Source organism: Megalopta genalis, chromosome 2 (assembly GCF_051020955.1).
Source record: "Megalopta genalis isolate 19385.01 chromosome 2, iyMegGena1_principal, whole genome shotgun sequence".
NCBI lineage: Eukaryota > Metazoa > Arthropoda > Insecta > Hymenoptera > Halictidae > Megalopta > Megalopta genalis.
Genome location: NC_135014.1, coordinates 5,568,451 through 5,591,883, shown reverse-complemented (window position 1 = coordinate 5,591,883; position 23,433 = coordinate 5,568,451). Strand labels below are relative to the sequence as shown.

The 23,433-nt window shown below is 33.2% G+C and overlaps 3 protein-coding genes across 4 annotated transcripts in view; 2 read left to right on the top strand and 1 right to left on the bottom strand.

The window, feature by feature from the left end:
* The first annotated feature begins 412 nt into the window (after positions 1-412).
* Positions 413-3,810, top strand: LOC117218281 (dnaJ homolog subfamily C member 8). The gene is made up of 6 exons (XM_033466567.2): positions 413-549; positions 890-1,048; positions 1,131-1,197; positions 1,523-1,617; positions 1,682-1,821; positions 1,896-3,810. Exons 1-6 carry the CDS (start codon positions 472-474, stop codon positions 2,128-2,130), a joined length of 774 nt encoding a protein of 257 aa, XP_033322458.1. The 5' UTR covers positions 413-471; the 3' UTR covers positions 2,131-3,810.
* Positions 3,811-4,546: 736 nt separating this feature from the next.
* On the bottom strand, positions 4,547-8,053 carry LOC117218282 (uncharacterized). Its single transcript, XM_076528777.1, is given in 7 exon segments — positions 4,547-5,202; positions 5,205-5,421; positions 5,491-5,623; positions 5,719-5,957; positions 6,099-6,415; positions 6,544-7,018; positions 7,226-8,053. Coding segments are annotated over 7 exon segments (1,458 nt in total). The 5' UTR covers positions 7,255-8,053; the 3' UTR covers positions 4,547-5,154.
* The window catches only part of LOC117218285 (uncharacterized), a 43,943-nt gene continuing 25,182 nt past the window's right edge, over positions 4,673-23,433 (top strand). The window contains exons 1-3 of one of the 2 annotated variants that reach the window (XM_033466569.2): positions 4,673-5,047; positions 8,105-8,379; positions 9,311-9,890. In XM_033466569.2, coding sequence (XP_033322460.1) covers positions 9,815-9,890 — 76 coding nt within the window. In that variant the 5' untranslated portion in view covers positions 4,673-5,047; positions 8,105-8,379; positions 9,311-9,814. The remainder of the gene's footprint in view (positions 5,048-8,104; positions 8,380-9,310; positions 9,891-23,433) is intronic. The other variant, XM_033466570.2, reaches the window with a different exon arrangement.

The window sequence follows — 23,433 nt, the reverse complement described above, 5'->3', positions numbered from 1 at the left end:
AATGCTTGTACATAGTACGTCGAAGTTATCCAATTAGGGAACATGAATATCAAAGAATTTAACTGACGTTTCGCCTCTGCAACAATATGTACTCTACACATTAGCTATATGCTATAAATAAATTACAAATGTTTTTCTTCGCGTGTAACAAAATCAATTAGAATTATATAGCAATTTCTTGAATAAAGTCTTCTAGTTGTCTTAGGAAAAAAGCTTTTTTATATTTGCCCCTATATATTCATTTTAATTCTTTTATTGTTTACTCCATTTCATTCGCATTACATATGTACATAGCATACGCTAGATTTATGATTGAATCTATCCTTAATCCACAAATACTCGTGTCGAAGAAAATTCTGATTAATTTAAAATGACCATTCTAGTGTTTTTTTTAAAGAAGGCCAATTCTTTTTCATTTTTTACCCTTAGTACGCGATACCACTGTTGACACGGAAATTGGTAACAATCAAGATGGCTGCTACCAAGTCGAGTATATCCAATGATAATCCGACAAAGAAAGAGGACGAATTCAATGAATTTTACACGGAAGTATGTAAACATTTCGATCGACTGTGTATCGTTACAATATTTCTTCACGCGAAAATCTATTTTGTATAATAATTTGTAGTTACATAACCTTATTTCAAGGGTTATCAAACGTCAACGTGAACGCATTAAAGGGGAAACAATAAACGTAACGTTAGGACGATGTACATAGTTAATTCTTGTTTGCTATATCGTGCCTAAGGTCGTGCGGAATATTACGAACAAGATTGTTTCTTCGGTAAAAGATTGAGTTAAAAATAAACCTAACCTATACAAGCATACGCGCGCTCCAAACCAATTCATTGTGTCGTTTAACTTCCCGAGAATTTTGTTGTTTGCACAGGTGAAGGAAATCGAGAAAAGGGACTCCGTGTTGACGCCTAAGCAACAAATTGACAGACTTCTTCGGCCTGGATCCTCGTACTTTAATTTAAACCCTTTTGAAGTGTTACAAATTGACCCGTCCACCTCCATAGATGAAATTAAAAAAAAATACCGACGTGTAAGTTATTTATCTTTCTATGTATATATATAGTGTAAGTATTTAGTTCAAGAATTTGTATCACATCGTTTGTATTTTCCAGATGTCAATTCTTGTTCACCCTGACAAAAATCAAGATGATGCAGAACGTGCACAACAAGCATTCGAAAGTATGTACTGCGTTTTATTGCATATTACAGGTTTTCTTAATGCATAGTTTACTATTTGTTCTTTTATTGTATTCTACGTGATCGAACGAAATAAGAATTCCAAGCATATAGAGATACGTATAATATAATAATAACAGTGAACTCATAGTACTCTATATATGTACTAACATAGTAGCGTTCTTCAATGCAACTAGAGAAAGTATCTAGTTCCATGTAGGTGTAATGGGAACGTTGTACATGTATAACATCTTATGTTTTATGAAATAGATATATTTCAATATATAAATCATAATATATATCTCTAATGTTAACATGCTTTTTATAGTTGTTAACAAGGCATGGAAGACATTGGAAAACGAAGAAACTAGAGCGAAATGCATGGATGTTATTGAAGAAGCAAAAGCTCGTACGGATCACATGGTAAAAATAAAAAATAGATTATATTTATTTCATCAGACATGTGTAACATTAAAAAATTAAATAGATTTCAGAAAAAAAAAAGAAACTGAAAAAAGAAGGAAAAGCAGATGGTGTATCAATGCTTGAAGAAGAAACAGAAGAAGGTTATAGACATGCCGTTTGGGTTATGACGATGAAACTTTTTGCTGACATGGAGCGAAGAAGGTTTATTACGATCTAGAAATCACAAAATTGTTTATGAAAGTAAATACTAATAAATAATGTTTTCTTGTGCTTAGGAGAGAGTTAGCCACCAGAGACGCGGAACAACGTAAACGGAAACGGGAAGAAGAATTATCTGCAGAAGCACAGGCTGCGTTAGAGCGTGAGTGGCAAAAAAATTTTGAAGAATCACGGCAATCAAGAGTTGATAGTTGGAAAGCCTTTCAGTCCGGTTCTAATGCTACAAAACAAAAGAAAGCAAAGAAACTAAAAGCATTTAGGCCACCAAAAACGAAAGCTGAATCACGATAATTATACAGATTTTGTTTCTGGCACTTGGCATAAATTATTTCATCCGGTGTTTCATATTTCTTGCAAAATTTTCACCATGTGACATGAAATAACGAAATTCATCGAATATGTAGAATTGGAATTGTTCTTTGAATTTATTTGTTAATTAAAAATTGTGATTTAAAGGTAGTTGAGAATGTGTTGAATCAGGTGTCAAACTGGAGAGAGTGTTATAAATAAGAGTGACGTGTGAATTGAATAGAGGATCATGAAAATAAGTTCTGTATGTATCTTTTAAGAGTAATGTAATGTATGTTTGTGGGACGAAGATTTCTGTGAGTATGTATATGGATACAGAGTCGTGATCAATTTACATGGCCTGATTAAGTTAAATCTTAATGCAGAGATTCCATACGATTAATTATTCGAAAATTATTATGGAACTTACGATAGTCGATACTGCTCTTATCATTAATTGATTTATAAATTGTAAATTAGATCAATAATTGAATTTAACATGTACATTACAATTCGATATCATTCAAACGAAATGAAATACACAGTCATATTTCTCTTGAGACTATATAACTTACGGCAGTCGATCCTACTCTTATCATTAATTGATTTATAAATTGTAAATTAGATCAATAATTGAACTTTACACGTACATTACAATTCGATATCATTCAAACGAAATGAAATACACAGTCATATTTCTCTTAAGACTATATGTCTGTATAGACTCTATTTGTCTATGTATATTATGTCTATAATATTAATATTATGATAATTTGTCTATATATTTGTCTTTGACTATATATTAACTTGTTTCTGTCGGTACAGTAAACATAAATACCTACAATTAATCAGGGTAAGGCGATTAATCGATTATTGTTTATTTAATCTTCGTTTGGAGCCTGAAATATGTAAGTATTTCTTAACAATAACTTAGAAGGCCATGTAGTCATTACTTCTGGTGTCCAGTAGGTAAATGTGTAAAAAAACAAACTGTTGCATCTCAACGTACACTTGGTCCAATTGTAACTTGTAAGATTACTATAAGGAGATTAATGTTCTAAATGCGTAAGTTTTCTCTTCGAGTAGCGTTTACTAACACACACGAAAGTCAATGTCGTACAAGTGCCGATCGAACGTACGTGATCAACCGTGAGAGAACAATTTTTTTAATGATGATATTGAACAGAATGAATGATCGAACGAAGTGGAATCAATCGTTACACTTTCTTTCTCATTTTCACAATTATGATCGTTACACATTATACATAATTACTGCGGGTTAATCTCCGATGCCATAAGCTGCGCCACTACCGATCTGTATTTCGACATGATATTTAGTAATCGACTCGCCATTAGGTATTACGGGGTAATGCATTAAATAGTACACACTAATAAAACGCATCATTTATTTATAACAAATATACAATCACACTCGAAATATTCGTTCGTATATTGTTATTTGTCTATCTATGAGAATCTTTCTTTTTAATTACGCATAAGTCATATACGATTTTGTATTTTGTGGTAATAGAGAATCGGATTTTAACTTTGTATTTATATACTAAAGCATTAATGGTTAATGCTATGCTGTATTGTTTCTCATTCAGTTTAACCATGCATCATTAGTATAGTTACCTTGTACATTATGACATCTACGGGATAATACATGTAAATATAAACACATATCAATATATGTACATGATTCAATAGTTACGTTTAAACACTTTGAAAAATTTGACACTTATCGTAAAACGAATTGATTGAATTTTAAGTGGCATGTAAATTCGTATATATGTTTTTCATTTTGGAAAGAAATTCGCAAAAACATTCCATATAATTTATAATACATATATTACCAAATTGCGTGCTTGATCAATTTTTTTTGCTATTATTGCCGTTGTCGCAATTAAGATTCGTAGTCATCATACTCTTCCCGTTTCTTTTCCTATGTTTTTAACTTCAAACGAAAGTTCAGCAAAAATGTGTTTGTTTCTTAAAATTTTGTACGAAAAGTAATTTATAGAAGATTATTAACAAACGTGAACTACCGGAACGAAGTGTAGTGAAAGAAGGGAAGTGTCTGAGTAAGTAATATTGAAACTACGATTACTTGGAGAATATTAATTCACAATAGTTTATCTAATATTAATAATTTAAAAAAAATTAGCGTGTAAACAAAATTTGATTCATACGTATATATTTAAAAAATAAACACATAGACAATCTATTATAAATATTATATATCTGTTAAATTTATGTGAGGTTTCAAAACAAAACCGATATAAATCGATTTTTTGAGCATTTTCATATTCTAAAACGAATAATTAATTTTTCGATTAATATACGATTTACATTAAAAAATATTACAATGATTTTGAATCTGTAAAATAAGATGTAAGAAACAATGACTGAATAAAAATATATTTGAACACGCTATTTATCGTTTATTTACAAGAAATACATTTACAAATCTGTGCATTACAAAAATATATTCACCTGCACACATAAGCATGTGTATTGATTAACATGTAGACAGTGAGGTAGAGATAGTTTCAACAATACATTTTTCTATCGAATAACAACAATATATCAAATACACATTTGCGCGCTGGAAACAATAACACATATCATTCGTAACACAGTGTACGAACGATTTTTTTCATATATAGTGCGAAATACACTTGTAATGAGAACACGATTCAACACTAACATATCAATATTCCTTAACATTACATAACAATAACAGTACAATTATGTCTTATATAAAACATTACTTTACACCGATCGATATCTAAACTTTGACAGCATATGTATATTGCTCGTTAAAGACGTTAGAAACATTTTATAATACGAGACATTAGTGTAAAATTATACGAAAAAGAAACATTTCTTTTCTCCATAGTAATATGAATCCAATACTGTAAGTGTATACAAAGTTTTCCCTGTTTGATAATTAAGCTAATTAAAATAATTCAAGTTGCAAAGGTGATAATGAAATCATATGATATATAAAATTGATTTTCCGAGTTAATAATATTGATTGTAATTCATTGCAATTTCGTCCTTGATTGACTTCTCTTTTTCTTGTTTTTACTACTCCTAGTGCTATAATCTAAACCAGTGCTAGTCGCGCTTAATTTAGGGGATTGTCCAGGACTTATGTGTCTTCCTTGAATTTCGAAACATTTAGTATTATTATAAGTTGTTTGTGCAGAGTCAACCGGAATGGTACGAGGAATAGGGCTTAGGGGTTTTCTATTACGTTGTAATACAACTGATGACGATGTTAAAGATCTGCAATATTAAAAAATGAAAAATAGTATTAAAACTATTTATAAAAAACTATATATTAATACAATTTACCTATTCTTACAACTGGGAAGTCGTGAAGTGTCTAATGGAGCAAGCTTTACATTCTTTGACCATACTGCAGGCGACATAGTGGAATGCCAAGCTGACTGATAATTTGAATATTTTGTTGGAATTGAACTATTTCCTACATATTTTATAGTAATATCGATGTTAGAGACATACGTAAGAAAAAGTTTCTCAGAACCTACACATTTCTCTAAAAAAATATGACATACACACCTTGAAATGTAGAAACATTTAAAGGCTCTCCCATAAATTTGATAGGAGTGGTCTTTATAGTAGAAAAACTCTCTCTGGTCGATAGAATATATGGTACAGGACTGACTACGATCTTCTCATTAAAAACAGTCCCACGTTTATTCCTACTAGTATGAGGCCTAAAAAGTTTATCTTCTATAGCAAGTGTGTCCTCCTGTCCACTTTTGATTCTATCGTTATGTGTATGATTATCATATTTCCTATAAATCCAGATGATGAATGTAATTCATAAAAATAGATCATATAATTATCTTAGAAACAGTAATTCGCAGAAATATTTTCTGTTTCTTAAATGCTAATCACAGACTTTCTGCCAGGTGTAATATAGTATATGAACATACTTCCGAATCTCAGGAGTACTATCACCAATTTCTGTTCTTATTGGTAGAATTTGATCTTCTAATACTCTACTCTTGCCATTTGAAAAAGTATTATCCAGAGGGATAGTTTCTTCGTACCAAGTTGATTTGTAACTTTTTGCAGAACTTCTGTTACTATGAATAGGTGCCATCCGTATTTGTAGAGCTTTCTCAAAATCTCTCTCAATTTCGTTTTCTTTACTTGGAAATAATTCAGACATCACATACTCAAAAAGCATATCAAGAACCTTATCCTGTTGTGTATTTTGTGATTTATGTTTAGATATAGCTTTCTTTTCCTACAAAGGATAAACTATGCATGTACTATATAATATACTGTAAAGTATTCCTTGAATAACTTGTTAATATTAAGGAACCATAACTGACACATTTAGCTTACACAAAAATTATTCAAGATACTTTTTACCTTTACAGAATAACTACGTTCTGAGAATGCTTTCTCATTGAACAAATCGAGAGTAGCCTTTGTTTGTCCGCTATTTCTATCACCATTTTCATAGTTTGCTTTAGTCGATAGATATGGATTTTTTCCAACAATCCTGAAGTGTGGTATTTGTTTCCTCCATTGCGTACATTCTTCTAAAAGAGCTGTTTGCGTAACTTGATCACCATCTTCGTAGAGTGTATTTTCAATAGCATCCCATTGCTGCACAACTTTTGCTGTGACAATATCTTCCAAATCTGTTAACGAGGATGTAGAAACCGTTGCTTTGCTAATTTCATCCGATGTCGACGCCTGACTATTAACATCTTTCCATATTTTTTTCTTCTGTAAACTTGGAAGTTGAAAATGTTTGCTTGACTCGTTATCATCATCCTTATACTCTCTTGCACATAAAAATTTTTCTGTTGTTTTTGTGCTTTGTATTAATGAAATAGGTCTGCATAAATACATGAATTTTATTTAATTTTTTGTTACAATACAGATGAATAGAAATTTAATATTTTTAAATTTTGTTTAAAGATTCACAAATTATTTTAATTAAACTGAAAAGTTAACATTATATGAAAACTTCAAATATTGTGTTTCAAAATATATGAAAAACAAATGAACATGTGAGAAATATCTTATTATAATATGTACTTACGTATTTCGTTTAACTGTCTTTTTATGCATTTCATGCTTCTTAAAACGTATTTTTGTTTTATCTGTAGACGATTTATGTATAATTCCCCTCCACTTCCTTATTAAATGAAACCTTGCACACAGTTCACGTTAATTTTATTGATTATCTCATTAGCAGTACATCCTTAATCGTAACTTTCGGTTTGAATCATCCTACCATCACTGCACTATTACTGGTTCGCCAGTTTCGTTTATCAAAAGCAAAATTATATGTAATTTGTTTCATCGGAAAATCTTCGTGAATCAGCGTTCATAATCCATCAAAAAAATTTGTATTTTATTCAAACACATAAACGTACCCCGCCATGAAGTATTTAAACAGCGATGAATGTAGTCCATTAAAACGACCCTAATTTCCAATGCACATGCGCATCTATGCAAAGCTGTTGTGAATATGGTTCCAGAAAAGATCGCGATATCGAATATAAATTTAGAAATAGGATTTTAACTATGCAAGTATGCAGTAAATATCATAGAAAATTCTCTGTATATATACTACACAAGTAAGATAAACATGTCTTTTTTAGAAGACTAATGAAGTTGCAAACAGTAGATTCTGAAAAACTTTCATTATAATTCCAAAGAGATGTAATGAATTTTTAAAGATAGAAGCAAAGGTTAAATTACATTTAGATCCAAGCAAACTTAAAGATGCGTTTTTGAAATGTTACGAAATCTCGATGCGAGTAAGCAGTCTTCTCCGTTTGAATAGAGCAATAGAAGCAGTATGGAACTATTATAAGATATACTTGCTATATTTTACCGATCACCTAATTGAATTAACTTGTTTCTCGTCAATTTCTTTCGTTTTTGTAGCGATATTTTGTGTGTATAATTTCAGACAGCTGAAACCGATATGATTCCTGAACTGAATATGTGAACCAGAAATCGAAGAATCGATAAAAGTAGCGTCAGAGGAAGTCGTACGGTCTGCTAATTGTAAGCTAACCTTGACGATTCCTATTAGCGATATACGAAACGAGCTATAGCAGTAGCATTCGATAACAGGTAAAAGGAAAAGGAAATGGTTCCGAAATACATAGATATTGTGAAACACATAACAAGTTACGAATAATTGAAGACCTCTAATGGCAAGTTGTTCTTGTCCATCGCATGGTACGTTACTTTCCACTTTTACCGCGCTATAGTTTACAAATATTCTTAATTGTTCATAGCCTCTTTTGCTTTGAACGGTATCATTACTGCAACATATTGTATCATTACCTATAACTTTTATGTCAACTCTTTATAGTTGACACGAATGTTACAGATTTCTGTGATAATTAATAAAACTAAACAGAATATTTTGTTATACGAAAATAAAACTACGGAATTATGCATTTTACGAATTGCTTTTTGAAGTTAAATACACAAAATAGGTGTTTACCTTGGTAAAAAATCCGTGAAACTATATCTTTGTAGTCCTTATTAAATTTCACAATTGATATCTTTATTTCCATTTGAATGAATACGCTATTTGCATCAACCCCTATATACGTAATACAAATGTACTATACGGAATACTAGATTCTTACTAACAAGTTTAAATTCATGGATTGTCGGTAATGTCGAGTGTGACACTAAAATAGGTACATCTAAGGGTTCTAAGTTCTTATAAAATGTAATAACTGAATCTGGAGCTTCAAATATTGTTACTGGTTGCTTAACTAATAATCTCGAATAACTTCACTATGTCAGAAAGAAATTGTAAAATCGTTTACTTAAACAATTCTTAAAGAAAATAGCTTTTACTATCTAGAATGATTTTTTTATTAGTAACTAGGTTGCTAGAGTATTATCGCAATGTAACACTCTATACTTTATAATAAGCAAAATATATTTCTGTTTCTTGCTTATTGTTATAAAATGACCTGTGACCAATCTAGTTACGAACATTTTATATAGAAATTGTCTAGTCCTCTTTACACATTGATAAAATATGTATTAATATACATTTTGACATAATAATTTCCAGTGATCATAATAACTATTAACGAATGTTTCATTATTTGCTAACTATTTCACAATTTATTATAACACGTTTCAGCATGCGGGTAACTTAAGCATAAACTTCAAGGTACGACGAGTTAATACGTTCCAGACAAAAGGTTATCCACCTAGGAGTCTAGACACTAATGAAGGGCATACAATATTAATTCCGGTGCAAATTCGAGCAAACTACAAAATATACGATGAAGCACGATGAAGCACGATGAATTATTGCGGTATCGGTAACGCTGCACAAGGGAGGAAATTTAAACGGCAAAGTAAGAGCAGCGCGTGCGCGCATCAGAATGCGGGGGTAGCGAATATGAACTCACCCCTGAAAAACGTAGACACTTAGTTGCGCGTGATCCTCGAAAGGGGTCGGATGCTGTTCCGTTGACGAAAGCAACCCTCGAACGTGACTTCGTCTACCCGCCAACGCGATTCACACGATTTCACGTTTTCACTCGACCGCGAGTGGTTCCTCGTCAATGTGAATCGGTATGTTAACCATCATAGAGTGATACAGGCGCAGGGTTTTAACGCATCTTCGTGTCCGGTCGGCATGTCCACTTTCGTTAGAAACACCGATACTCATCTGACGACTTTGACGAGGATCTTGGGCGTGTGTACCGCGATCAGTGAGTACTAATATTAACCTTTGCAAGGTCAGTCATCGGTTCTGGAATGGTGGTAGCTACTGGTTGCAGTATGCGTTGCAAAATCTTTGCAATATCTGTACAAATGCTTCCTTTTTCTTGAAAAATCTCAGCGAGCATTTATAAATGTCCAAACAATTGTATTAGGGGGGGCCGGAAAGTAATGTCGTTTCTGCGCATATTCATCTGTTTGAATTTAACGTAAACAAACGACATAACTTTCCGGTTCCCCTAATATTTCAAGAATCATAGCGATAGCAAGAACAGGCGAATCTCCCAGTACTATCACTTTTCGAGGTATTATACGTAATTATTCTCTCTTTACACGATTGAACGTGGTTTAGAAAACGAGATGCAAGTTTATTTGTGCACTACAAATTTTAATTTAATACGACTCGAATGTTGCTTATTTTTTTTGTCTTAATTTCTATTTACGTTTTAGTTCTGCTAAAAAGGATATTTCCGTTATTTATAAAAAGAACGATATTTATATCGTTTATCGTTACACGCATGGATATATTTGAATCGTTTTAAATTGTTCTGTTTCACTAGCAACAGAACAATGAAAAATATTCTATTGAATTGAAGTAAAGTTTTATTCAATAATCGTCATGTGCTGTTCTTGTTACGTACACTCGGTGTGCAAATTATTCGTACACCTTCAATGAAAGTTTCAGCGACTGTAAAAGTTACCGAGATCTAGAAACTGCAATTTTTAAATTTTCGTTACAGGCTTCGATAAAAAAGTTTGTCCAGTAACCTAATTCTTGTAACGTTTCAAGAAAATTTAGATCGCTTCGCCCAATTATAAAAAAGTTATTCCGTTTTAGAAGGTGTACGAATACTTCGACTATTTGTTGTATTATCGTTTACATGGTTTTTATTTACACGAGGTATACCGGAAAATCAACCGCGAAAATTAGGTATATTTGGTTGTTTCTTTTAAACACACCTTTATAATGTCAAACAATTTTTATTTTGTAATAATAACACTCCTGTCGACCCCAGAATTATTAATAATCAATATCCTATTAATATTTATCACATTTGTCGATAATGAACCAATATTAAGTACATATTAATGATGTTCTTATTAACAATTACTTTCATTAAATACATATTAACGCCGTTTTTATTAACAATTACTTTCATTAAATACGTATTAATGATGTTTCCATTCACAATTACTTCCATTCGTTGCGTTTAAAAACGTATGTACGATGCGAAAAATTTTCCACGCGTACTGAAAACATTTTTCAGTCCGGCTTTCCTCCGCTAAAAATATGAGCATTATTATTACAGCAACATTTTTTATCGTTGCGCTACAAAAAAAATGCGTGGAAAATGAAAGGAAAAATATACTACCGGCGGAGGTAGGATTACTGGCCTTGCGTTTCTTACAATAGTATTACCGTGAGCACATAAACCCTTTTAAATTAAAATTTTTCAAATACGGATATTTAGTTGCGATTTCGAATGGGTTTTACAATATCAAGTTATGTACATATTACAGCTTGCATTTTCCATTGTTTGAGGAACGATTTCTACGCTCAGTTCGTCTCTTGCTTAACACGTCCACGCCGGCGCTGCCTATTTGAGTTTCTCGGTATGGGGTGGCTGCTTTGAGAGCAGCTCAACCCCTGAAATGTAGAATCATCGATGACATACTTGAATACAAATTTTCCAAATACTCATTATTACTCGCGCCACAGCAATAACTAAATATTGGGTTGGCAACTAAGTAATTGCCGATTTCAGTTATAGATGTCTCTCACTCCCATTTTTATGATATCCGCAAATGTTATATTATAAAATTATTATTATTATTATTATTATGTTATTTTTTATTATCTGTGAATGTTAGCAACTGGACAAATCGAATGCAGCGGCCAAGGAAAAGCGACCAGAATTGGTCAATCGTAAAGGTGTCATTTTCCAGCAGGACAATGCAAGATATTGGTTGGGAATCGATGTTACACCCACCATATAGCCCTGATCTCGCGCCATCAGATTACCACTTATTTCGATCTCTGGACAACTCCCTTCGTGGTAAAACTTTGAATGATGATGACGCTGTAAAATCTCACTTAACTCAGTTTTTGGTCGAAAAGGATCAGACTTTCTACGAGCGTGGAATTTTCAAGTTGTCAGAGAGATGGCAAAAGGTCGTCAAACAAAATGGTAAATACATTACAGATTAAACTTCGTTCCAAGTAAAAAAGAATTTTTTATTTCATTGAACAAATCGGCAATTACTTAGTTGCCAACCCAATACATGATAATAGTACTCATAATCGCAAATACATGATTGATGGTACACTCATTGTCCAATGAGAAAAACTGTGAGTCACCGGTGGTGTACGAACTGTCCGATGAAGTATTTGCGTGTGAGCCACCCCGGTGGTACACGCCGCTCAATGGAATATTCAAGTGTGAACCACCGGTGGTACACGCCGACGTGAACGTCTTAATTAATCATTTGCAATTTCTTACTTTTAACTTATACGTGTGTGCCATCCAAGAGACAAACTGGTTTCGTGAAATATTTATTTATTTTCATGTGTTATACATATATAGCAACGCAATATAGTTAGATGTAGTTTAGTTAAAACATAGCTTCATTATTTTTCCTTTATAATTAAATGGGGAGCTACGAATTTTCTTGTTAATTGATGAGAGTATATTAGTCTTTCTTTACTTTGATAGCTTTTAGCAATAAAAGTTAAAGCAAATGAATAACGTATCCTTAAAATATATTCTTTTTGCAAAATATTAAGAAAAATAAGAAAAATGATTGTTATAATATTTCTGTAGAGAATGATGATCTAAAATATTACATGAACAACGTCAAAGCGCTATAATAAAAAATTCAATTTACTTCATAACATTAGATGACACATGTAAATCTTAAAATATATATATATAATAAATAATATATATAATATTATTATAATAATATTATATAATTATATATAATATAATTCCATTAATATAATATATTAAATAATTATTAGCACAAACTTAAATAAGTCCGCAACAGCCTTCCAATAAAGGATTAAGTGCACTTCAGCGCACAGGTCACGAAAAGTGCTGTCAGTGCAATAAATCCAACTCTTTTCGCATGTAATAAGGTTGTTACCAGTTGCATGACATTACCACAAATCGAGCCGAATGTCTTCTGGTTGTCAAAGTATTCTAATTGTAAGAAGCTGAAACGGGAACAAAGGAATAACAATTTTTCTTTATAGTTCATTAGAAGACCAAGTTTGTTTTATGCGAACTACAAAGCGTTGCCACTCGAACGAGACATCCCGTGGATTTAATGCATAAGCGATCGAACGGTCGATTTAACACATGACGGCGCAAAACGCGAAAAGTGAAATCTCGCTCGAGGCCTTTTCCCCCGAATCGTTCAAGATTCTTCTGGTATGTCGAGACAAATAGGTCCGCCGGACAAAAGCCCGTTTCGCAGGATTTGTTGGTGCGCAGAGAGCAAATAACTCTCTATAGAATCGCCCGCCTCTTCTTTGCACTGTGCTTTTGCGACCGACTCCGCCGTCCTCTTTGCACCTCTTCTCACGAAGTAGCCCGGCTCGGTGCTCAAAGCTATTCTCAAGACCTCATTCTCGCCCGGAAAGCTCGACTGGCCGACAACGTGTCGCTCGCAATCTACTGCAACAACCTCAGTTTAGCTTCCCTTGAACCTTGCCCCCGAAAAGAACTCGCCAAACAAAAGTCCAACTACCGAACTTCTTCTCTTTCCCCTTTCTTTTTTGCTGTGCTGCTCTCTCCCCTCCCTCTCTCTCTCTCTCTCTCTCTGATTTTGTTCCGCTTGTGTGTCGCTCAAAACATGTTTTCTTCGTCTGTCTCTTTGTCGGATTAAATGATAAATACAGTAATTTCTCCCAGAAATGTTCGGAGGCCGGAATTGAAACCGGCAGATCTGAGAATACTAAGTCGTGATTCTTCGAGCCTCGCGATACTTCTCGTTTTAAGAGAAACTGGGCACAGTCGGCAAAGAAAGCGGCCAACATGCCGGTGTACATTGATATGAATACATAGTAGTGCTAGAATAAAAATTATGATGGAAGTCTTTTATTTATATTTTTTTTTTGCCACGATTCGAAGGCAATTCGGAGGACACACGACACGATTCGATGGCAATTTTGAAAGGCCACATGACATTATTCGAAGGCAATTTTCGGAGGGCACATGACATAATTCGAAGGCAATTTGCAGGCCACATATCATGATTCGAAGGTAATTCCCAGACCACGTGACACGATTCGAAAGAAATTCAGAGACCACATGTCACGATTCGAAGGCAATTTTCGGAGGCCACATGACACTATTCGAAGGCAATTCGCAGGCCACATGCCACGATTCGAAGGCAATTCGCAGGCCATATGACACGATTCGAAGGCAATTCCCAGGCCACGTGACACGATTCGAAGGAAATTCAGAGACCACATGTCACGATTCGAAGGCAATTTTCGGAGGTCACATGACACAATTTGAAAGAAATTCAGAGACCACATGCCACGATTCGAAGGCAATTTACAAAGGTCACGTGACACTATTCGAAGGCAATTCGCAGGCCATATGATACGATTCGAAGGCAATTTTCGGAGGGCAACTGACATGATTCGAAGGCAATTTGCAGGCCACATACCACGATTCGAAGGCAATACCCAGGCCACGTAACACGATTCGAAGGAAATTCAGAGACCACATGTCACGATTCGAAGGCAATTTTCGGAGGTCACATGACGCTATTCGCAGGCCACATGACACGATTCGAAGGCAATTCGCAGGCCATATGACACGATTCGAAGGCAATTCCCAGGCCACGTGACACGATTTGAAAGAAATTCAGAGACCACATGCCACGATTCGACGGCAATTTTCGGAGGCCACGTGACACTATTCGAAGGCAATTCGCAGGCCACATGACACGTTTTAAAGGAAATTCGGAGACCAGATGACATAGTTCGACGATTACGTACCTAATACCTGCCACGTATCTTATACGAAAACGGTATTAAAAGTGATAATAGTCGATACAGATTTTTACAACATTTTTAGAAAATCCTTCATAAACAGTCCGACATTTTTCGCTGAAGAAAATAAGTTCCCCCGGCGAATTAGAGCAGTACTTTTATATTATCAACGTCCGCTCGCTTTCCACGCGTAAAGAATTGCTATGAATATATGTAGTATCAAGAATAATGGAAACATTTCTGTTTTCCCAGAGCACCGGCGGTTTTTGGTTGGACGATGTTTGAAAAGAATGTTCTTGTCCGTTCCAGAGCCTTTTCTCTTTTACTTAAGCTTTCTTAATTCGCGTGTGCGGTCTCCGTGTCTAGGCCGCGGTTGTTTCAAAGGGTCCGCAACGACACGGCGCGGTCGCGAGAGGTCTTCTCGTCTATTCATCTAGGAATAATAAGCTCCGTTACGGAACAAAAGTTTCCAGCGTGCAATTGTATTTACTGTTTTCGGCGAATGAATTAAAGAGGAAGCGCGCGTCGGCGGTTTCCGAGTTTCGTGCTGTGTATGTCTGTATGCGCGCGCGCGCGCGCGTACGTGTCGTGCACGTCGGGGCGATGTACACGATGGAACACCGGGGAACGGTGTTCTCGGTCGTTTACGGTACACTGAGCTTTCAACGGGACCCATTTTATACACTACGGAGCTTTCTACCGAATACGATTAACCCTGACCGCGGTTTTGTACATCCGACCGAAGGAGAACCGAAGAGTTTATACTCTGGCATAGGTTCTTTCTATTACCTCTTTGAACTCGTGGTCGATAACTTCTTCCTCGAGGTGTTGGTGTAGCAACAGCGAGATTCGTGTCCACCGAGACCCAGAGTGTAAATTTTGTTATCTGACTATCTAGTTTCTGACAACTAATTTAAGTTCACGCGCGTTTTATTATGGTTTATAGTCAAATTAACGTGTGCAGAAGGCGGGCGTTAAAAGATACTTTGTAAAAGTTGATAAATAAAATTATACACGATCGTATTGAGCATACTCAGTTATTGTAGTCTCGTCAGAGAAAGATCCACTGTTCGAGTTGGATTTGTTTACTAACGAGGATAGTAAGTAAGTATATAAGATATATAGATATAAGATAGATAGTGAGTACAGTAATTTTTTCCAGAAATGTTCGGAGATCGGAATTGAAAGCGGCGGATCTAAGAATAAATAAATTCTTCCTAATTGACGCTCAGATTGTACACAAAAATGGACAATTTGGGAAGCGGAGATACGGTTATTCGAACCTTGCTGCTCGTTTTTATAGTATATATAAAAAGTAGTATAGTAATACAGCATATATAAAAAGTAATATAGTAGTATAGCATATATAAAAAGTAGTATAGTACTATAGTATACTTACTATAAAAACGATATACTATATGCTATAAAAATAGTATATACTATAAAAACTATATACTATAAAAAAAGTAGTATAGTACTATAGTATATACTACTATAAAAACGATATGCTATAAAAAAGTAGTATAGTACTATAGTATACTACTATAAAAACGATATACTATATACTATAAAAATAGTATATACTATAAAAACTATATACTATAAAAAATAGTATAGTACTATAGTATACTACTATAAAAACGATATACTATATACTATAAAAAAAGTAGTATAGTACTATAGTACACTACTATAAAAACGATATACTATATACTATAAAAATAGTATATACTATAAAAACTATCTACTATAAAAAATAGTATAGTACTATAGTATACTACTATAAAAACGATATACTATATACTATAAAAAAAGTAGTATAGTACTATAGTACACTACTATAAAAACGATATACTATATACTATAAAAACTATATACTATAAAAAAAGTAGTATAGTACTATAGTATACTACTATAAAAACGAGCCACAAGGCTCGATTAATCGCGCCTCCTCTTCCAAAATTGTTCATTGTTGTTTCCATCTTGCGATCTTCAATTGTTTAAAGCTCATACCAAGGTGAACCGCTTTCGATGAAATCTTCAATATGCATACAAGTTATCAAGATGTACAAAACGCATTAAACTTTCGTTATAGGCTCAGATAAAAAATTTAAAAAATGAGAGTTTTTTAATTTTCCTTTTGTGATTTTAAGCAATAGGAAAATTTAAAAAAGCGTTCCAGTTATGGTCTAGTAGACTGGTCCCTCTATCATCATCGTTTAGTCCAGTTCTAAAAAAGTTATCGCGTTTTTAAAGGTGAATCATCTGTACGTAGTTTTAATAAGCATAGTCTAAGATCGTAAAAGCCAAATAATAATGTCGGCGCCTTAATGCTTGAGCTTTAAAGGGAGGGTTTAAACTTGAGCTATCGCAGCTGAAGAAAAGTCCGCATTTATTGTTTTTGTCTGTTCTACGAGCTTACAAAGTTTCATCGGAATCTGGGCCTGACAGTTCGCGACCATTTCTTGTAAAGAAAATCTGCGATAGAAACCTCAGGTAAGATAGTTCAGCTGAGAAGATTGGTGTAAGAAGTTATAGGGAGAAGTGGTAGGGGACGAAAAGATTTCGCAGGAAATTTAACCAATCATATTTTCGTTGTCACGATTCGTTTGCTGCGGAAAATTTTAGCTGTCTTTGCAAATACATTCTCACGGTATGAAAGAAACATATGAAAAGAAAACAAAGAAATCTACAAAATATAATTAATTAAAATAATTAATCAGTTAATTTCCTGGTTAAACGTCAGGTTGATCGCTTATGAGTGATCACGTATTCGAATAGATTAATTAGGATTGAAAGGATGCAGAAAAATTGATTGAAATTATCTCTTATCTATTAATTTAATCTATTTTTATCTATTATTATTATTATTATATCTATTTTTATATATTATATATAATTATATATTTATATTATATATTATTATTTATATATTATTTATATATTATATATAATTATATATATATTATATCTATTATTATCTATTATTATTTTATTATTCTATTTTTATCTATTAATTAAATTATCTATTATCACTTTCGTCGGAAGTTTTCGAGCTTGTTTAGATATAGATTTATTCGCTCATGAATGAGCATCGTCGCGTAACGCAATTACTTGATTCGTAAGTGTCCACGTACACACCCATTACGAGCATTCCGATGCAAATGCGTATATTGCAGACCCCATGATTGACTCATTCGCGAGAGGCAATTCCAAATTCTACGAGTTTAAACGGAAGCATTATTAAATTGTTCAGTGTCCCTAAATTAAAACGTGTCAACTAAACTGCAAAGATGTATGGCATTTATAGCCGTCCATATGGCAATGATGAGAGAGCAGCAGCAGCAACAGACTTTGTGTTTCCGACCATAATCGTTTGGGGGCAAAAAAGCACCGATGGCGGTTCGCATTTTATTGAAACCTAGCGCGCGCGGAACATGCGACACAGAGCACGGCTTTTAGAAAAGCAATATATCGATTTCGAACAGATATGTTGTCCAATAAAACAAAGTCTGGTTGGATGATTTAACTTTACTAAGAAATTTATTTGCTTCGATCTTAACCCCTTTACGACTAAGGAAAACATTTTCCCCGTTTGAAAATTGGTGATTGTCGTATTTAATTATTGATTATATTTTTGTCCGCAAAAAGCGGACAAAATGAGAAGATGTGCAAATTGTGCTAAACGCCGCATAGAAAATAGGACGCATATTATATGTACTATGTGCAATGTTCATCTTTGCTTCACAACCAAAAGAAATTGCTTCGCAGAATATCATAATCAGCGCGTCATTTTCTATGGTAATTTTATTTCATAGTTTTGTATTATTTTAGTTAACATTTTGTTATAATAAACCAATAAATAAAAGACATAATATTTTAATAAAATAATATTATATATAATATAATATATAATATAATATTAATATAATAATGTTATATATATAATATTATATAAATAATAATATTGATATATAATATATAATATTATATATTATATATATAATATAATAATAATTTAATAAAATAAAAGACATAATAATTTGCGTTACCTTTATGGTCCATTGGGAAAAATATTTTCCATAAAATTCCAAAAAAACTACACATTGTCATGTATTTTTCTTATGATTTTTATTTATTTTACGTCGAAACACACTAAAATAAACAGTTGCATACTAATATTTACTCTTAGCAATCTTATGGTCTTGTAAGGGTTAAAAATGACAGATTCATCCATGACAAACAATTTTAAACGTTTCCAGAGATATTTTACTTTCTAGCATTTATGGATGATACGCATCTTCAATTTCCCAGCTTATTTCGCATTATGCAAAAGTGTTTCAGATACAAATTAACGATGAATTGCGAAAGCAGTGACTCGAAATTTTACAATGTGTTACATGGTTGATGTAATATTTTCATTTTATTCATTTTGTGCCGAAAATGTTCGATATGCAGAAACAATGCGCCAGTAATACGAAATTCTTAACAACTTGCATAATTAAGAACTCGCTATTGGAAAAACGTGCGATCACGAGGAGCACGAAATTTCTTCTTCTCGTAGTGAATTATTAATGACAGTATAACCGTGAGCAGTACAGTTCCCAGTATATAAGATACTCCTTTCCCGCGGAAACGGAAGATCCGATCCTCGGTTACGCAGCTCGCGCGAATTCTATGCATTCATGTATGCACATAAATTGGACAAAAAGCACGGCCGGATATTCCTTACATTTCATTTAGAACTTAGTACCGCGGAAAAGAGGACTTCGCGAAGAACATCTTATAGGATCCTTGAATAGCAGATTTAATTTATGCATCATGCTTATCGCTATACGTGACAAAAGAAGAGATAGACTTCTACAAGAGATAAACCTCTTCTTTCCTTGTTTTTTTTTTTAGAGCTTCAGCTTGAAGACGTGTTCGAGGAATAGTAGAACTTCAAAAGACGTACATGCAACAAAAGTTTTATCTTCACGATGAGATTGAAAATAATATTGCTCGTTATACAGACAAAGGATTCTAAAGAAAGGAACTACAAGATCTTGATAACGGTCTGATGCAGTAACTAGCGAAGCAACTATCGAATACACCACTTGAGAGTCAAAGAAAAGATAAGTTTTCGCCAATATCTGCGCAACGGAAATCTTCAAGAAGTATTCTAGAACACATTTTTTTTTATAAAGAAACTATACATTGGCGTTTTTTATAAATATTTGTTACTCTTTCAACAATATTTACAAATATCTACAACGCGAAATAGTCAAAATTAGTTTGTAGCACAGAATCTTATGAGCAATCGTTCGGATTACAGGGAACATATGTACTGAAGCTGTACACCAAACGTGAATGAAATCGATCAATTAGATCTTAAGATATCGTAGCAACAAATTCAAGAAACATAGTTTCGAGAAAATCGCGTCTAAAGTTTGTTCGTAATAAAAATCACACTTACAGCTCCGTAGAGAGGATCTTCCTCTTACTAAAAAAAAGGCTCTGAAATTCCTCTTCTTCTGTCAATCTGCATGGATTAAAATGTATTTTCATCCCTTTTTATGCCCTATGCACTGTGTCGTATTCTATTATTTTTTTTATATATATTCTATTATTATTTGTTTATATAAGCCGTTTATTTTGAAAGTGGCATAAGTCACTTTGTTTTTAAGTCGAGATATTTAAGGGTTTGCGTTTTAACACGTTTAAAAATATGGATGTTAACTTTCGAGAAGATTTACTTGTATTTGTTATTTCAGGATACCGATATTTTTCTCAGTATAAATAATTTCGTATAAATATTAAAAAATCACCACTTTTCATTACGGTAAAGTGACTTAAGCCACTTTCAAAATAAATAGTTTAGAAAAATGACTGACATATATTAATTTTGTCCGACGTATTTTACCGAAGTAATGTTTTGAAAGGACAGTGATTTACTAAAATTGTTGAAGAAATTACATATATAATAATAATTTATACCATGAACATATTTAATATAAAGGTTTGATTTAAGTATCTTTTATTTTAATATTCATAAAATACAAAAATAATTGGTACATTTTGAAACATAAGCATAAGTAATTTATATGAAAATACATCGGTTCAATTTAATTTTCGTCATCAATAGGAGTGATTAAGTCCTCGAAAATCGTGTTTTGTTTCAAATTTTTTAAATAACTGTGGTATATTGGGGGTATATAATTAAGCAAGTCCATCGTGTCTTTGTATTTTGCTGAAGAAACAGGACGAGATCCAGCGTATAACAGATCCATTTCTATACGTGAATAACGCCTAGGTCTTCCTCTTTTTGGTGACAAATCCGAAGTTAGAAATTCATCTTTTTCATCTAAAGTTAGTTTATCAAACATTTTATAGCCATCTGCTGGCGGGTCTGGAGGTAGCCGCCACATCACTATAATATAATTTACAAAACTGCACTATTCTTTCGCACTTATAAAAATAAGTCCAATGATCACAACTTGTTTAAAAATACTGAAAATAATTCAAAACAATACTTCACACACACTTATCACACGTTTCTATTTCTTTTACATTAAGCCCCGCAATTAATTTCCTGAGTACAGCGACTTACGCCACTTTCATAATAAACGTGTTTGTTATACCGTTAATTAGCAAAACTTTTCTCGAACAAATCTCAATAGTTCTCAACTTATTGATTGCAAATTTTTTAAAAATGAAAAGATACCGTTCAATTGTAATTAGTGTTACCATTAACTCGATTTTTTTGAAAAAGTAACTTATGCCACTTTCAAAATAAACGGCTCATATATATTCTATTATTATTTCTTCTGATTAGATTCATCAATTTCTCGAATCCTTTTATAAAAATACCGTAAATTCTCCGTAATTGACCCTGAGTTTGTACACAAAAATGGACAATTTGGGAAGAGGAACTACGATTATTCGAGCCTCGCGGCTCGTTTTTATAGTTACCGATTGTCAAAAACTATAGTTGCAAGGCTGGAGTAATCGTACCTCCTCTTCCCAAATTATCCATCTTTGTTTCTAAGCTGAGCGTCAATTAGAGAGAATTAATTCTACTTTCGAAAGCATACACTTTCAGAGAATTAAATAAAGAAAATCGATTTTTTATGGTTCTAGACTAGACCACCGCCTTAATGATCGTTCGTTAAAATGAGTTTCGTCATCAAGGTATTATATACACGAGTCATTCTACATATATCGCATCACATAGAATTTTGTTACACAGTCACCGGTGTCTCTTTTAAAGCACAATTGTGTTGCGTATATGCTGAGGAATCGAGTCATGGAAAATTTGAGTTTCATGTGCCTTCGCGAAGTTCGCAGGATATTGAATGTCAAAGCTTTAACGAGTCACGCGGGATATACAGACGTATGTGTCCTGTTTTCACATTCCCAATATTTGCGTTTCTCTTTGATCGAACAACTTCTATTTATGATCACTTCAAAGCTAAAAGAATATTCTTTTAATGGAATAAGCTTCTTTTAGAAAAAGCTGTATCCAGATACTCGAGGAAATCTCAAGTTCTCTAAAAACAATCGCGTTACACTCGAAATATTTTCGATATCATCGATATTTCGAAGATATGCGATATGAAAGAGAAATGCGATACCGTTGCTATTCTAATGTAAATAATAATGCTGAAAATATTTCGAACATTCGGATGAATTATAAGCTCGTACATTTGTACGAATAAATATATGTATATACGTGGTCGTGGCTACTTTAAATTATAGAAGTTCCAACGTATCAATTCCAAATTGATAAAATTCAAATCAACCGTACTACGTCGAATCATTATTAATAACATTATAATATATAATATTATTAATTAATATATAAATTATTATTATATTATACATATTAATATATATAATAATAATATAATATATAATATTATTAATATTATATATATATATATATATATATATATATATATTATTATTATATATTATTTAATAATATTAATTGCATACATGGAGAACATAAATGCTCAAATACTTGCTGCATTCTACTGTCTGCCACGAGTATCGAGCACAAAACACGTTTACACGAAGTTGAATGAAGTTCCGTTATTGAATTTCGAACTCGAAAACGATATATATTGAGAATTACTTACAGAATTTGTTCTTAAATATTCATGCTCTATTCACGAACTCATCGACGATGGCCGGAGCCGGTAACCCTTGTTTCCTGGTGGGAATAATCCCGAAATAAACGTATAGGAGTTTCCGGCAAATATTTTACCGGCGACGACAAGAATATCGTCGACCGCGTGCTTCCATTTCCACGTTAAAAACCTTACCGACGCCACGTGTTTTGCCTTTATTAAACCTCCGGGTTTCTCGCCTCTTGAATAATACATCCCCCACGGTCACTTTGAGTCTTCCCGAGTTTTTAACTTTGTGTCCCGCCACATTCGGAACTTCTTCCCCGATCTTCGCATTCCATCGAGTCATACGGAGGAAAGTTTCGGGCGGGATTAAACTTCCGACACCTTTTTCATCAAGTGTCATGTGGAACT